Raw genomic sequence first — 15,792 nt, forward strand, 5'->3', positions numbered from 1 at the left:
GCTTCCCAGTCAGTCGGAATGTGAGCATAGATCACAGAAATATAAATGGACCAGATAATTTTTTTTAATTTCCTTTGTGGCAGACAACTTGTACGGTAATTTGCAGATACTTTCATTTAAATTAAAAATAAAATCCGGGCATCAAAGGGTTAAAAAGTGCTGCTGCGCTGATCTCTCTGTGGATTAAATGTTTCGAGCATGTTGCTCTTCAGTCAGTAGTGTGACACCAGAAGTCAAACTCTAGCCATCTTATCATATTGTAAATATATGCACGCTCCTGATGTCCAAGTAAGGTTTATTTATATAGCACTTTTAAGACATTAAGGTGTTAAAAACACAGTCAAAATGAACACATCTGAATCAAGTAACACACACAAAAACATGACCCTGTCTGAATATGATTTTTTTTAAAGGATACCACAGAGTTAAGGGTGCAAATTGAGAGAAGTAAGCTGTTCCACAGGTTTGTAGTTTACAGCTCTCATTAATTTTCAGATGGGTACGTGGAATCACAAAAAGAGCTCTACCTGTGGATCTAAATATCCAGTTTGGTAAATATGGAGTTATTGTGGTGAAAGGAATTTAAGGGAAATTTTATGGTTATATGAAGTGACAACTTGGTTTTCAGTGTTGCTAAAATAAAGTTGAAATAATTAGATATTAGGATGTAAGCTTCTTATTCTGCTGTCTATGGCAGAAATATTGGTAGCTGAGTGACCAGACACAGCAGCAGGTTTGTTATTTGTAGTGCATTCAATATTTATTTTATTGACAATAGAAATTCACCGTCCTCTCAGAGGGACTGACAGTAGACAACAGTGCAACATGACATCGATGTACACAGTACACCTAGATGAAATGATCTCATCGGCTGAAATGTGACCTCCTGTCTAAAGCAGTCTCTTCTCTTGTTTAATCTGTCACCGTCTTAAATGATGGCAAATCAATAAAACACACACACACACACACACGCACACATAAAGCGATTCCAATCTACTGAGCCCTTGACCCTCTGGGACCTGAGCGAGTCTGTTGAATCAACAGCAGCCCTCAACACCTTAGAGTTCACATGCAGAGGTCAGTGTATTTCCACCACACATCATGGCCAACTCAAACACTGTACTACCTTAATAGAATATGACTGTAGACTGCTTATAAAAGATGGACAAGTGATTACTTGGTGACTTATTAGTAAAACACAAGATTGCCCTTAATAAAACTGAAGTGCAGACTTTGTGCTGTTTGTATGTTAAGCACACAGAAAGGCATATTATTTGTTAGGTAATTGCAGTTATTATGAAAGGGGAAATGAGTGATAGAAACCCAAAGTAGAAGACTGTGAATGTGTTTATTCCAGTGTTAAAATTGGGTATTTTAACACTGGACTTTAAGGAGATTGACTCACTTTGGTATCAACCTGAATTTGAAAGTTGCAGAACTGCAGATATTGGCACTCATGCATTGGCTTCAGTAGCATGATCAGTGACATCATCACAAATATTTAGCTTGTTGTTGATTTTGTGGCATTTGGAACAAGTATTCCCAACAGGGAAGATGATGGAAAAACTATCCAATGGCAACACTCATAACACGGTTGATGGGCGTTTCTTCTCTGGTAATATATAAATAAAGAAGGCAAACAACTGATACTGGCATACATATTGGTCAGGCTCTATAAATTACATTGTGTGTGTTTGTGTGTGTGGTGGCCTGTGAGACAGAAAGGGAGAAAAAGAGCTCTAAAAATTAGTTATTGTTATCCATTGTGTGTCCGGTTGTGTTATGAGTTTCGTTGTGTGTGTGTGTGTGGCTTTGCGTGTGGCAGGTCAGCAGGGGGTTTTTTTTGGTGCGTGCCAATGTGATCAGTCACACGGCAGGGGATCAGCAAGGTGGTGTTAATTAAAGGGGATGCGTTAATTGTATGCAGAACACATGTGCACAGGTAATTACTGTTTCCCTAGAGACGGCTAATTGATAGGTGGCGGCAGTACTGATAAAGATAAAGGGCCAGGCAAAGAGATGGCGAGAGTGTATAATGGGCGCAGAGGGATAATTGGCAGGGCAAAAGAGAGAGAGGGTGGTCAGACTGGGAAAGTGAAGGAAGAAAGATGGAGAGAAATAGGCAGCAGCAGAGTGGAGCTTTAAGTGATGAACACAGCAGATCCTGCATGATTTAAAATATGCTCCACCCATCCAAAAAACATCAGATGGATTAAAATTTAGATTTTTAATAAAAATTAATATGGTTAGCATTGAGCAATCTGTTATTGTTCTTTTCACTGTCAACTAATGCGGGCCATACCTCATGCTTTCCTGCAACGAAAATAATACATTCATTATTGCTGTCATTCAGTGAATACTATAGCTCTGCCAGACCAATCTGACGTCATTTTTTAGTGCCAGTGTTGGTGAAAGGAACCGCAAAGCCCATCACTGTGCTGTAGCCTACAAAATGTAGTTGTTTTGTGCAATCAGATTGGAGTGCAAAATACATGGGAGTAGTGTGTTGGTATGACCCTTTCACATGTCTTATTTTCCCCGGCTATAGGTTTTTAATGGCAAATGGGCTTTTTCCAATTATGTACGCCCTCACTGTGCTCTCACATGAAGCATGTTAGTTAAACCAGCTCTGTTTTCTATGTCTGCCTGCTTGTCAGTCTCACACTGTGGTTCCTGACGCATGGGAGCAGGCTTTACAGAAATACAAATAGGGTTTAAACCCCAGCTCAGTGCTGTAGTTTAGACAAAAGGTAGGGATGATCTTTAAACCTCTTTAAATCTTCACTTGGTCTAAGTCAGACAAGAAGAACACTGTTCTGTGACTGCGTGTGTGTGTGTGCGCGTCCATGTGTGCGTGTGTGTGTGCATCACTAGAACACCTGCAATCCATCATGTTCCTCTCTTTAAAGAGACTCATTCCACCTCCCTCTGTCCTCCTCTTTCTCTCAGCGTGTATGAAAGATAACTAACATGTTTGTGTGCGAGAACATTTTCATCCCACCTGCCATCTAACTCTGGGGTTGTGATTGCAGAATGGACATAAAAGAAAACCCCACCACCACCACCATCACCATCATCGACATCATCATTCTCATGAACAACCCCTTCACCAAGAACAAACCGAACAGCAGCAGCAGTCGCAGTCACATATGATAGACTTAGACCTGGATATGGTGACTCAGGTAAGTTGTTACAGTATACTAACATGCACTTTGTAGTTCAAACTAATGCAATGTTCAAAGCTCTAAACAGGGAACATACTGTCCTGAGCGTTAGTTGCCGTGAACTACTCTTTAATCACGTCCTCAGATGATCTTTGGTGTTCGCATCCTCGTCTGTACCTCCAACTCTGTTCTTCTGTAGTCATAAGTGACCCCAACTCTTAACCTCTGTCATTTATGAATAAAACATGCAACCTTGTTGTTGCCATAGTAACCAGGTTCAGGCAGGAGTAAAGTCAAGAGCCGCACGGGTGCACCCATGCATTCACGCCACCGTGGTGTCCATGTGTGAAAGAGGACAAGCCAATGGAATAGAGAGAAAAACTCTCACTTAGCTCAGAGCGGAGGTCCTTTAAGGGCGGAGTAGACGTAAAGGTCATAGTGTCTGTCAGAGAACTGGTGTGGGGGTCAGCAGGGTTAGCCGACAGCAGCGGTCATCGCGGCTCCGAGCACATTAATAAAGCATTCATAACACTATGATAATCACAGCAACCTGACCTCACCAACCCGCCGCCGCACACGTAAAGAATATTGAGCGAATGGAAACTGGACAGAAGGTCTATAAATATTCAACTTCCTGTGCTGTTTGAACACTCTCTGCAGTACATTTTCCCCGTGAATGTGGTTTCACATTAAAGAACATCAGCACGGGCTCTGTCATTGACGAATGATTCATTGATGAATGCCAGAGGAAATTTATTGTAAAGTTAGAAAAACTCTTAAAATGTGTTCTGTGAGTGGAAATCCTTTTATCAGTGCCTGTGAATGCACTATTTTGTCTATCTTGGATATCTGGCTTATCTTGTTGATTCCATTTTGTCTGCTTTGCTAAACTCTGCTGCAGCCGTAGTATATATTACAACTTCCTATCCCTCTTAGTAAAAAAAAAAAAGCCTTCTAGACTCATAATGTAAAACACCATGCTCACAGATCCATTTTCTGATATGTGTAAAAAGAACTTTGTGGTCTATGCGTGACCCAGGAGAGTGAACAAAAGGGAAGATATTCTAAGAACATTCATTATCTCTAAAGAATTTATCTGCATCCATGATTTATGCTAATCTCTGACCATGTGTTCAAGGCTTAAATTCCTTTATCAACTAAAAATAGACTATCCTTCACTTGCCACCAGCCTAAAGATATTAATAATATGCAAAAAAAGAGGCAGATACTAAAGTGAAGGATCATGTGAAACTGTGAAAGGAAACAGAGCGGTACAGAACCAATCCGGATTGAATACAAAGGCTGCTGTCTCCGATAGTTATTCCCTCTGGGACATACCCCATATCTTCCACAAGAAGGAAACATTAATGACTTGTCCAAAAGACGACGCTGCTACAATAATGATACTAGAGGGTGTGGTAGTCTGCTTTTAGATCCACTGATGGAAAGAATCTTTATCTGAAGCAGATGACAAAGATTGTGATAACTCCTGGTAGGTATGCCATCATAATCAATCATTTCATCTCATTATCCCATCTCTCCACACCCCTCTTTTACCTCTTCTGTTGCTGCCAAAGTCCTCAGGTAGGTAACTTTAACATACCGAGCTAATGTCGCGTCGCATGCGGTGTATGATGCACGTTGCACTGGAATGTAGAGCGATTCAGAAATTGCATGTAGTCTAATATTCCCGCGATTGTGCCTGACTGCTATTATGCGCTTTCTCTAATTCTCAGAATATCAACCAATTAGAAATTTTTGGAGACATGTCTACGCCTCCTGACATCACCTCTCCATCTGTGAGTAGCCGTTATACATACACAGTCTGTGACTTACGTCTTTTAAAATAATACCGGCATCTCCACTGAGTTGTCTCCTTTTCGTTGTCCGCCTGACCTCCAACCACAACCTGCACAGACTCCCGCCTCTCCAGCCAACACCCTGGACCCCTCACAGGGCTTGCAGCCTCCCACGGAACTGTTTGCTCCCTTCAATCCTGCGTCTGTGCCCTCAGGTAAGACCTTGTTTACGTTCTGCTTAAATACAAGGCTTCTAAAAGCCAGTGGGTAACAAGCTCAGCAGGAGAGACATGAAGGCAAACTGGAGACTAAGAAAATTCAGATGCAGGGGGCATCTGAAGAAGAGAAGAAAAGGGGTTGTGCTGAAATAAATATAGAGCGATGGAGTAGAAGCGAAACGTAGACGAGAGAAAGAGGAGAAAAGGTGGCATTGGTTGTGTGTTGAATATGAAAAGCATTATTATCCCGCGGCCTCAGATGCTGCTGATTTACTTGTGGCTGAGCCAACTGCGTCAGACGGGGGAAAGTAATAAAACATGCCGCGATGATTGTAGTGAAGACTTCTTTGTGCACAGAGCTACTGTGTATTTAGAAATTGGTATAAAGGTTTTGCATCTCTTTATTCACTCCCCTCATCACCTCTGCTTGCCTCCTCTTTTCCGTTCTCTGTGCATGTGTCAGAGCAGCCAAGGTTAAATGTCAACTTTCTCCGCTGTAGTTAGCAAGCAGAGACTAGAACCAGGAGACTAGTGAGTGTGAAATACGAAACAGCTTTTACTGATGAATCTGAGTGATTTTAATGAGTGTGTTGAGTTCTACCTTTTTCATAATGACTCTGCCTCATTCTGGAGGTAATTATAATAGTTCACCATGACCATTAAGAGACACTGCATTAGCCGCGGGCAAAAGTAGGGCAGCACTCTCTGGTGATGCATGTGCAGGTTTGTGTGTGGAAAAGCAGGCTATGCACTGTGGATATTCGAATCACTTTCTCTTTTGTCTTCTTTTCTTACTCTTTTAAAATGGCGCAGAAAAAAATGAAATAACTTATCTCAATCCACTCACAACCAGGTTATGTGACGATGGGAGCAGTACCTCCTGGCCACTGGTCCCAGCAGGCTTTTGCTGCCCAGACTCCGCTGGCCTTCGGGGTCCAATCTCCTCTAGGCCCGGTAGCCCAGGTGCTGCCAGGTGGCCAGCCTCTCATCTGGGGCCAGGCCAACATCTTCCCTGCCACCCAGCAGCAGTGGGCAGCCATGGCAGCAGGAGCCTTCCCCCCCACAGCCTACCTCCCAGCCCAGCCTGTGGGCACCCTGCCCGCCACCATGTTCCAGACTCTCACCCCCGTCACGACTGTGACTCCAGCCGGCGAGAGCCATTCGAGCACTGGAGCCAGCGCTTCAGCTCCTTCCCCTTCAGCATCTTCGAGTCCACAGCATGGGGAGAGAGGAAAGAAGATGGGAAAGGAGATGTTCAAGGTGGGGAACTGATGAATACAGAGACGATTTTTACAAATAGTCTTCATAGTCCCATTCAAAATAAAAACTAAATATTAGTTTTTGCTCCTTGAATAATTTATCACAGTTAATTTTCTAATTTAAGTATTTTTTTAGAGTTGCACTATGTCTGGGACCAGTTTTTAATTGCTTGGGTAAGTCTGAAACAAGCCTTAGGGTGCAAAGAGTCATAAAAGTGGGACATGTAAGTACAAATGGACAGTCATACATATTTGGGTTGTATTTGATCATTTTAGCTATGTTGAGCAAATTAGTCTCATTTAAATCTCAAAGGCTTCCAAAAAATGACATTTTTGGAAATACATTTTGGTTCACATAGTTAGGCCACATACAAACACATCAAAAATGCACATTTTCGTTAGGATTAGGATTCAACTAATCTGTAGTGTAAATGCATACATGTTCATATCAGAATTTTTCACTTGTAAAATCTCGTCTATGAGAGAACGTATTTCCCCAGTCTGGTGGTGTTTTCATCAATAAAAAGGCTGCAAAACAGGCAGTGATTTGTACAGTAACCTGAAACAAAGGTCACTAATTGATTGTCCACACTTTCAATGTTAACCTTGCTGACCAGTCTCTGTCTTCCTTTAGGATTTTCAGCTGGCGAAGCCTCCGGCCATGCCTTCGAAGAAGGCTGATCAGCCCAGTTTAACAGGAACCTCAGAGGCGTTCAGCACTTACTTCAGCCGTGTGGGCACTGCCCAGGACACAGATGACTGTGATGACTTTGACATTTCTCAGATGAATCTGACACCAGTCACCTCCACAACACCATCCACCAACTCCCGTGAGCGCTCTCTCCGTGTCTGTCTGTGCTGTGTAACACGCTTTTTCTCTTATCACCATCCAGCGTGTAGTTACGCCTTAATTGTTCTGTCCTCCTCTGCAGCACCCACCCCAGCTCCCAGGCAGAGCTCTCCCTCAAAATCCTCAGCCTCTCACGTCAGTGACCCCCCCACCGACGCCACAGACCCCCCCACCGACGACTCGTTTGGCGAGGCAGAGGGCAGTCCCAGTCGCAGTGGAGAGGAAGATGCTGTAAGTGTGGTGTGGTTTGGTGTGTGAGAAATTTTTGGAGTAAGCCAAGTGTGTGCGCCTTTTTAATAAGTCACTTCTTATGCTGCTATAACCTGCACAGCTTGTTGAGATCTGCTGATAAATAGCCTTTGTAGCCGTGTTGGCGGGCCAGGTAATCACTCTCGCTGATTAGGGGGCCGACGCTGTTGTGTCCTTTAGTGTGAGAGTGTGTGTTGGTGTTTGTGTCAGTGCATATGAAAATGCACGTCCAGTGTGGGTTACTGTGGAAAAATGAGCAGTAGCATGCATGAGTATTGGGTTGAGTGTGTGCATGGTCAACACAGCGTTAAATTAGCTGGTGAAATTGTCAGAGACATCATTAAGCTGTTATTAATACCAGCAAGGTAGCATCCATACATCACTACTTCTATGTGGACAGACTCATCTGTGGTGAGATATAGGAAGCGTAGTGCCCCAATTCTTCTTCCAGGGGCAATTAATATTTATTTTACCTGTAGCACCTTAATCTGGGGCAGAAAAATGGGTGAAATTAAGGAGGAGTGAGAAGATGGAGAGAAAATAGAAAGATAAAACGAAAGAAAATGGGGGAAAGAAGGATAGAACGTCAGATTCTTAGGGAGTGCCTTTGACCAAAGTCCTTGTAGAATCTGTGACCTTCTAAGAAGCAAGACTTTTCTAGTTCTTTCCCTGCCATTTTCTTCCTGTCTTCCAATTACTCTTTTTTTTTGTTTCTTTCAAGCTTGCTTCTCTCCTCCCTCTCGTCCTTCACTCCCCAGGCGTGAAATATTAGTTTTATGCCTCCAATCCAGCTATTATTGAAAAAATAGAGGACTTTCACACTGCTGAAAATGTCACCAGCCCTGAATAACACACAGAAGCTTTGACCAACCCAAAGACATGTGCATTGGTGGCGGCACTGAGTGAGTGCGGCGAAAAGGTTACAAAAAAAAAAAAAAAGCGAGAGGACTGGAAAGATGGAGCAAACGCAGAAAAACAACCTCCCACCCTTTTGTGGGTTGAGGTGCAAAAAGCAGAAGTGTTTTAGGAAAAAAAGCAGTGGATCAATAGAAGTAACTCCACAAAGGTTTTCATAACACACCACTGTAAACGAGTGCATGTTTACTGTTTGTGTGTATTTGCAAAGAAGTTTCTATAAAAGGAAAAGCTGCGATGGGCTGTGGTTTTCTACTCTAAGTGTCTGCGTTCCTCCTTCAGAGCATTAACAGCTTTACTCTTTGCTTCCTGTTTGCTCTGTTCTTGTAGTTTATCAATCAAGCGTTCTGTCCTTCAGATTTATTCTTCTCTGTCTGTTTTCCCTTTATTTCCTTCTTATACTCTTCCATGGACCTTCCTTTCCACCCTTTCCTCTTCCTTCCTTTCCGTCTTCCACTCTTTAGGCATGTGGTTCTGGGTCGCCCTGCCCCAGCGAGACAGCAGAGCCCAGCCCAGATCAGGCCAGTCCAGAGGCTGGGAGCTAGATAGCAGCAGGGCAAGGTAGGTATCAATACCTCTCCTTCCCCTCTTAACTCCTTCAACTCTCTGCATGTATCTCTTCTTCTCATTTACTGTTGCACCTCCCTTACATAAGTGTGTTGCATCTTTCGGGTTTTTTTTGCATCAGTGGTTACATTTTCACTGTTTTACCTGTTTTCATTGCCTCGTTAACACAAGTTCAAAGGATGGCACACGTGTGGTTTGGTTTTAATGCTTTATCATGTGTGGGAATTTTTTGTTTTGTAAGTATCTGTTCATGATGAAGGTGTTGTGCATGTGTGACTTATTGGAAACAGTGTGTGACAAGTTCATCACGCAACATCACTTTGGCCATAGTGCTCTCATTGTGTTCTGTCATTCTGATGTGCACCTAAATCACGCTCAGTTCTCTAAATAGCACACGTCTCACTTGGAAATTCAATAGCGTGTGACAGCCAATCAGAAACTGTGCACTTCAGTGAGCAGGATGTCTTTTGGGATTTGTGTGCAATATGCTGATCTCAGTTGTTTGGCTTAATTTGATCAGGATGTATGCTCACATTTTATGCATTATATACAGTGTGCAATGTCACTTAAGCACCAGGCACCAATGTTAAACGTTGAGCGATATAGACAGGCAGTCACTGATGACGGGCATGTTTTCACACTTTTTGCACTTTGTTCTACAGTGAAATTCACAACTTTCATAAGCTTGAACGTTCTATGAGAAGCATGTCAATATGCGGTTTGCCTATTCAATGACACACAAACACACACACACACACACTCCAAGAAAAAGAGCCATTTTGATCCCTGCCTCCCTACCCGGTGTCCTCTCCCACACAATTCCCGACTGTGGCTCCTTAATGATAGCTGCTGGCACTCACACCAGAAAAAAATGTGATGGTTTTGTTTTCATCAGCTAATACTGGAGCGCCAAGATTAATGACTGCCCCGATATAATTGGCATTAATTAAAACCCAAGGAGCCTTCAAGTCCTTCCCCACTCCGGGAGAGGAGGAGGGGGGCAAAGCAGCTTCCCTCCCCTGTTGGCCTTGCTCCTCATTCAGACGCTATGAAAGCTGCACGGCAGCAGGTGGATGTGGCACTTAAGTACGAGAACGAATTTTAGAATACTGAGCAGGAAATCTGGTTATGATCTAGCAGCTATGGCCAGAAGCTTCTAGTCTGTCCTCTGTAGTAGGTGGACTGCTTTGGTCCTGGTCCAATTACGCTGTTCCCATATGGTGTTTACTTGCTCAATCACATCGGCTTTAGACATCTTCCCAAACACACACACCTGTGCAGTAGTCCCGGCTATTCCCTGGACAAGCACACCTGTGATCGATACTGTCACCACCTGTGCTCATATTGGAGCCAAAAATATGCGTGTGCTTGTGTGAGTGTGTTGCTGCTGGCCATGACCGCCTGTCCTGTCCTCCCCCTCCCACTGCGTGTCTCCGACAGACATGTGTTCAGGCTAGTGGGAGTGTAAGTGTTTTTTCTGGGGTGATTTCATCATGTCCAGTGAACGCTCCCGAGTCTCAGCCATGAAATGGCCTGCTTCCACGGTTCACTGACCAATCTCACATTGCTCCCCCTGCCGAGGGCCTACCACACGCATGCACATAAATGTCCACACATGTACCAGCCAGGCCGGATATTCTGGCCTTGAGGCTGCTGCCACGCCAGCAAATCACTCATACCTCCACCGAGGACTTGTACTCGCTCTCTCGGCTGGGGATGAAGGAGCTGAAGCCGCCTCAGATGGCAGTGCCTGTTAGATGATGCAGGGTGACACCGCTGGGCTGTGGCTCTGGTGCATTGGCTGAGCAGTGTGTGCTTGCTGTCACTGCTTGTCTCAGCCTCTTTGTCACCTTTCTCGGGGCTGCTGGCAGCTACTTTCTGCTGACTGTCTGGCCTTGGCCAGCCCTGCAGTTACAGCTTTGTATGCCAAAGACCAAAGCCTTAACTAAAGCAGCCCTCCCAGCATCAACCCAAGTATTCTTTTTTGTAGATGAAAGCTGTTGCAGATTGTGCATTATGTAAGTTTAAGCACAAGTAGAAGTGAGAGGTTCAATCATTCGTTGCTTATCTATAAAATGTCAAACAGCATATTCAAAAAAACCAAAAACATAATGGTTTTCCAGAACCCAGTTTAACATATTTTAATGACTTCTTTTTATCTAGCTGAGCCTCCAAAACAGAACAGCCCAACGTTGAGTCATACTGTGACAGAGACACACCTAACTACGAGCAGTTTGCTCAACTAAACCTTCTTCTAATAGGGGAGCTGTGGGCAGCCCCAAACTCTAAATGAGTTTTCTGCTCTGGAGAAGTCTCCCAGAATATAATAGGAAAGTCAGTAGCCTCCAATCAAGTTGTCTACATGGCAGATTGAGTGGCTGGCTATAATTATGTGTACAATAATAACGACCCCATTGTGAGTGACTGCAGCAGGGTTGGTGCTTTGACTGCAGGGTGTTCCATCATCCACTGTTGTCTTCCAGCTCAGCTGGAGAGAAATGCAGACATGATGACTCATAACTGGTTTTTCAAGGCACTACCTCTGATTCTTGCTGGTCCTGGAGGGAGTTTGAGGTGGGAGAAAATATGCATTTACATGGACACTGTGATAACAACACACAAACACGCATGCAGGCACGCGCACACAAATGGCTTTGAGAGTGATGGACCTATGAACGGCCTAAGAGGTAAGAGGAAAAGTGACCGAAGGTCTCCTTCAATGCAGTGTGCTACTGCCACCTGGTGGTGATGTCAGTTATAGGAACTTGCAAACCACTGCAAAACTAGAGCTAACTTGTCAGGGCTTGCAGGTTGCTGATACTTGCAGTTCAGTCAGTTGAGAGAATGAATCATAAATCCGGGCACTCCCTTTTTATTATGTAACACTCAGATGAAACACAGAGGCCAGACACTGACATTACAGATATAGCAAGCCTTTGAAAAAAACAAAGGAAAGTAAAAATGTGGTAATTTCTTTTTCTTTCATTGACAGAAGAGGAAGGACCCTCTCTATGCCCAGATTAACAAAGGGAAGAAATAAAGAGACACACAGGAAGACAGACCTGACCAGCACTGAGAGAACAGGAGGAGAACCCTTAACCTCTGTTTGTGTGAGTGCGTGTGTGCGTGCATGTCTGGCACATCCCCGCCTGGCCAAGCCCTTCTTCTTCTCCTTCAGCTAACAACCTCCCAGGAGGAGCTTCCACACTCCCACAGTCCTCCTCCTCCTCCTCCTGTCTGCAGTCTTTCCTCCTCCTGAGAGGGGAGAGCCCTCTTGGTCATTCACTCCAGGCAGGAAGGGATATCAATCACTGAGACGGATCCAGTTCTCCCTCCACTGCGCAGTCTTCTCCTCTCCTCCCTTCTCCCTGTGGCGACTCACACCCAGCCTTACAGATAGAACCTGCTCCTCCCCTCTCTGCCCCCCCCGTTCCCTTCCTCCTCCTTTGCTCTCTTTCCTCTGCCTCCTGTGTCTGGCCAGAGACTGTGCTGCCAAGAAGGGACTGAATCATGCAGTGCCTCCCCGTCTCTGACACTCCCTCACACACGCACGCTCATCGGGATTAGAACGATCACCTTTTGTTTTAATGGACAGAATCTGCATCTGTAGTGAGGAGATCCCATAGGAGGAGCTAGACTATTAATGGGCCTATCAGGGATGGCCCGTTACTGGGATCACTACTTCTGATTGCTTGGCTGGTTCGGGGAGTTTAACCCCATCCTTGTGAGTGTCTGCTGGATCACTATGCAGAAACAGACTCTCTGGGAGCTACTCACACACCAACGACATACATCTTGCACACAGGAATCAGCTTACATACTCTCACACATGCAAACACATACACACAGTCCACCTTCTCTGACATGCATACACACAGTAATTTGCCAAACGTCTCTCCTCGCAGACAGACTCACACAGAGGCCAGAGGACCAGACATGCTGAAGAAAAGACACTGAGAGGGAAGTGTTGCAAGTTAAACAGATTCTGTGATTGAACTGTTCATTCTCTATAGCTTTTGTACAATACTGATTAAAAAAAGAAGAAGAAATTGAAAAATTTGAATTTTTATTTTATAAGTCAATCAAGCCGCTGGGGTCAGCTCTATAGGAGATATAGAGTCAACATGGCTTTAAGGCATCTGATCGTTGGTTTGCCAAACTCATTTTGTAAATAATGATAACAACCATTTTGTCCACTGGACTTCTGTGCCATAAAATAGGAAGGCTTCAGTTATGCAACTCTTGACGTTAACCCAAGCAATACCAACATATGTTTTCTTTTTCCTGTTGTCTGTTTCATTCGCCTCACCCCCCCCCTCTTTTGTGCATAGATGTTGTGAACCATTAATTACTCTGGTTCCAGCCCTAAAGCCTGCACCGTGCCCTGCTGTGTCTTCTTGAGTTCCCACCCAAAAACACTATATCGCGGTCCTGAGCTTTTGTATCACAAGACTATCATTTTTATGTTGCAGGCAACAGTCAGGGTCTCACTCACTCACTGTAGCCCAGACTGCTCCTCTCCTCCATCGCATTCTCCCAGACTAGTCTCAAAGATAACAGCGATGCTCTGCCCATCTGTCTGTCTGTTGGTCAGGTGCCAAACTGCTGCTGTCTGAGTGTGGACTGCAGCATCCTCTGCTACAACTACATCAACTGTGATGCCAATGACTCCCTATTTTATGGCCAGAGTCCCCATATCATTCGAGAACTCTTTTGGACTATGAAGCTGATTAACTTTAAAACTTTGAGAACTAGATGATGAGCAAAGACGTTGAATAAAAAGGGAAACGTTGCTGTTTGAGTACATAACATTTCTAGACCTATTTTAACTTTACCTCAGCTAACAGTTTCTTAATGTAAATTGACACATTATTTTTATCTTTATGAATATGACATTCTACAGTGGGTTTTTAGATGATTTTTTTGGTTCTATCTTGATTTACGTATTCCACCATGTATTACTGTTACAAATAAACACATCCCAAATGACTAATACGTGTGTTTATGCCTCTGCTTTTGTGTGCGAGCAAGAAAGAGTGAGCCTAATGGTGTGTGCCTAGCAGAGGTGACCCCCCCCCCACACACACACCACCACCACCACCTCCACCATCAAGTGCCACAGCATTTTGCAATAATTTAACACTGCTTTAATGACCTGTCACATTCTGCTACACTCTATTGCAAGCTGTCATAAGCTTTATTAGCAAGCAACCGCAAAACAAGAACTCTAACCTTCCTACTCTTGTTCTGTTTCTCACTTTCTACCCACAGAAAGGGTTCAGACACGAGTACACCCTTAATGCACTGTTCTGTAAATTCAATTGAACTAGAACTTTACACATTTTAAATGAACCACTTTACACACAAAATGCTGTCACTGTGCTATTTGGTTGTGGGATTAGTTTCAATTTGAAGTGACAGGTATTTGAGATGCTTATCTGTAGGATTTCTGACACCTGTGCAGGTGAATGGAATTGCCTTGTTATTCCTTAAACATTAAAAAATTATATCTGACAGCTTTTGTCTTCCCTCAAACAGTGTCCTGGGTACTCCATAATCTATAAACCCTACTGTGTGCAGCTTATTTGAGAACATTTCACCTGTGAAAGCTGTCAAAACTGACATCTGCAAATTGTCCAAGATGAGCAGCAGGCTGCGCTGGAAAGATGAGCAGCAGTTTGACCATCTTTATGTATTTTTCAAGAGAGCACCACAGCTATAGTCTTCTCCATAGAAACCAAAAAGTTGCAGACATGTTTAAAGGCAGATGCTACAGGTTAATAATAAACAAAAAACCGAACGCCATCAAGACAACCGTTTTATTATACACGATGAGACTTATCTTTAACTATCAAATGTATCAGCTATCTAAATATCTTCTCATTTGCCTTTTGAAATTTGTACACTGGATGAAGCCAGTTTAAAGTTAGCATATCAGTGTGAAATGTTTTTACAGATCTGATTTTGAGTAGCTCATTTTTTTTACTTGAGAAAATTTTGTCAACAGATAAGATAAGATTTTCAACATACTTCTAGGAATAGAATGCACCATGAATCACATACTCAAAGTTTTTTGAATGAAGGATGCGGTAAAAACCTTCCACATACAGATGGGAGTAAAACTTAGATCTTTCCCTGAAAAAAAAGAAAGAAATGGCGTTAAAAGGTATCCAATGTAAAATTGCAAAAACAAAAATCGTTTTTAGTTTACAAGATTACCTACAATCATTTAATTCTTCTGAAATGCAAATTTTCTGGAATGTTTTATCTAGATATGCAAATACAGTCACCTTAAACATGCACCAGTTATAATACATTTCAAAGGACAAGGTCGCAAAATAAAGACTTCATTCTGTTATTTATAGAATGAAGAATATTATTTATCCACTAGACTGAGCAAAGACGTGCTATGTACACCAAACAACTTGAAGTCTACACTCATTGACCACTTCTTTAATTAAACCTGTTCAACTAATAGTTAACACACAGAGCTAATCAGGGACATTGTATAAGCTGACTCCTTTTAGACACGTAGACATGATCAAGATGACCTGAAGTTTAAAAAAAGCATCTGAAAGGAAGAAAGATGATTTAAGTGAACGTGGCAAACTTCTGCTCTACGGGGATTTTACCCCCCACAACGATCTCTAGGGTTTACAGAGCAATGGCCCAAAAAGAAGAAAATATCCAGTAAGCGAAATGCCTTGTTGATCAGAGGAGAATGGCCAGACTGTTTTGAGCTAAAAGGAAAAGAACATAACTCCCTTTACA

General features: G+C 43.2%; 1 protein-coding gene across 5 annotated transcripts in view; it reads left to right on the forward strand.

Annotated features, from left to right (window-relative positions):
• The window catches only part of dab1a (DAB adaptor protein 1a), a 215,419-nt gene extending 203,343 nt beyond the window's left edge, over positions 1-12,076 (forward strand). For 3 of the 5 annotated variants that reach the window (XM_005732233.1, XM_005732234.1, XM_005732235.1), the window contains 7 exons: positions 4,901-4,963; positions 5,082-5,178; positions 6,035-6,441; positions 7,075-7,270; positions 7,373-7,521; positions 8,919-9,015; positions 12,014-12,076. In XM_005732233.1, coding sequence (XP_005732290.1) covers positions 4,901-4,963; positions 5,082-5,178; positions 6,035-6,441; positions 7,075-7,270; positions 7,373-7,521; positions 8,919-8,999 — 993 coding nt within the window. In that variant the 3' untranslated portion in view covers positions 9,000-9,015; positions 12,014-12,076. Of the gene's footprint in view, positions 1-3,032; positions 3,183-4,900; positions 4,964-5,081; positions 5,179-6,034; positions 6,442-7,074; positions 7,271-7,372; positions 7,522-8,918; positions 9,016-12,013 lie in introns of all 5 variants that reach the window. The other 2 variants (XM_005732231.1, XM_005732232.1) reach the window with 1 other exon arrangement.
• Positions 12,077-15,792: the final 3,716 nt, after the last annotated feature.

This window comes from Pundamilia nyererei, unplaced genomic scaffold (genome assembly GCF_000239375.1).
Source record: "Pundamilia nyererei isolate P.nyererei 1_Seehausen unplaced genomic scaffold, PunNye1.0 scaffold00046, whole genome shotgun sequence".
Taxonomy (NCBI): domain Eukaryota; kingdom Metazoa; phylum Chordata; class Actinopteri; order Cichliformes; family Cichlidae; genus Pundamilia; species Pundamilia nyererei.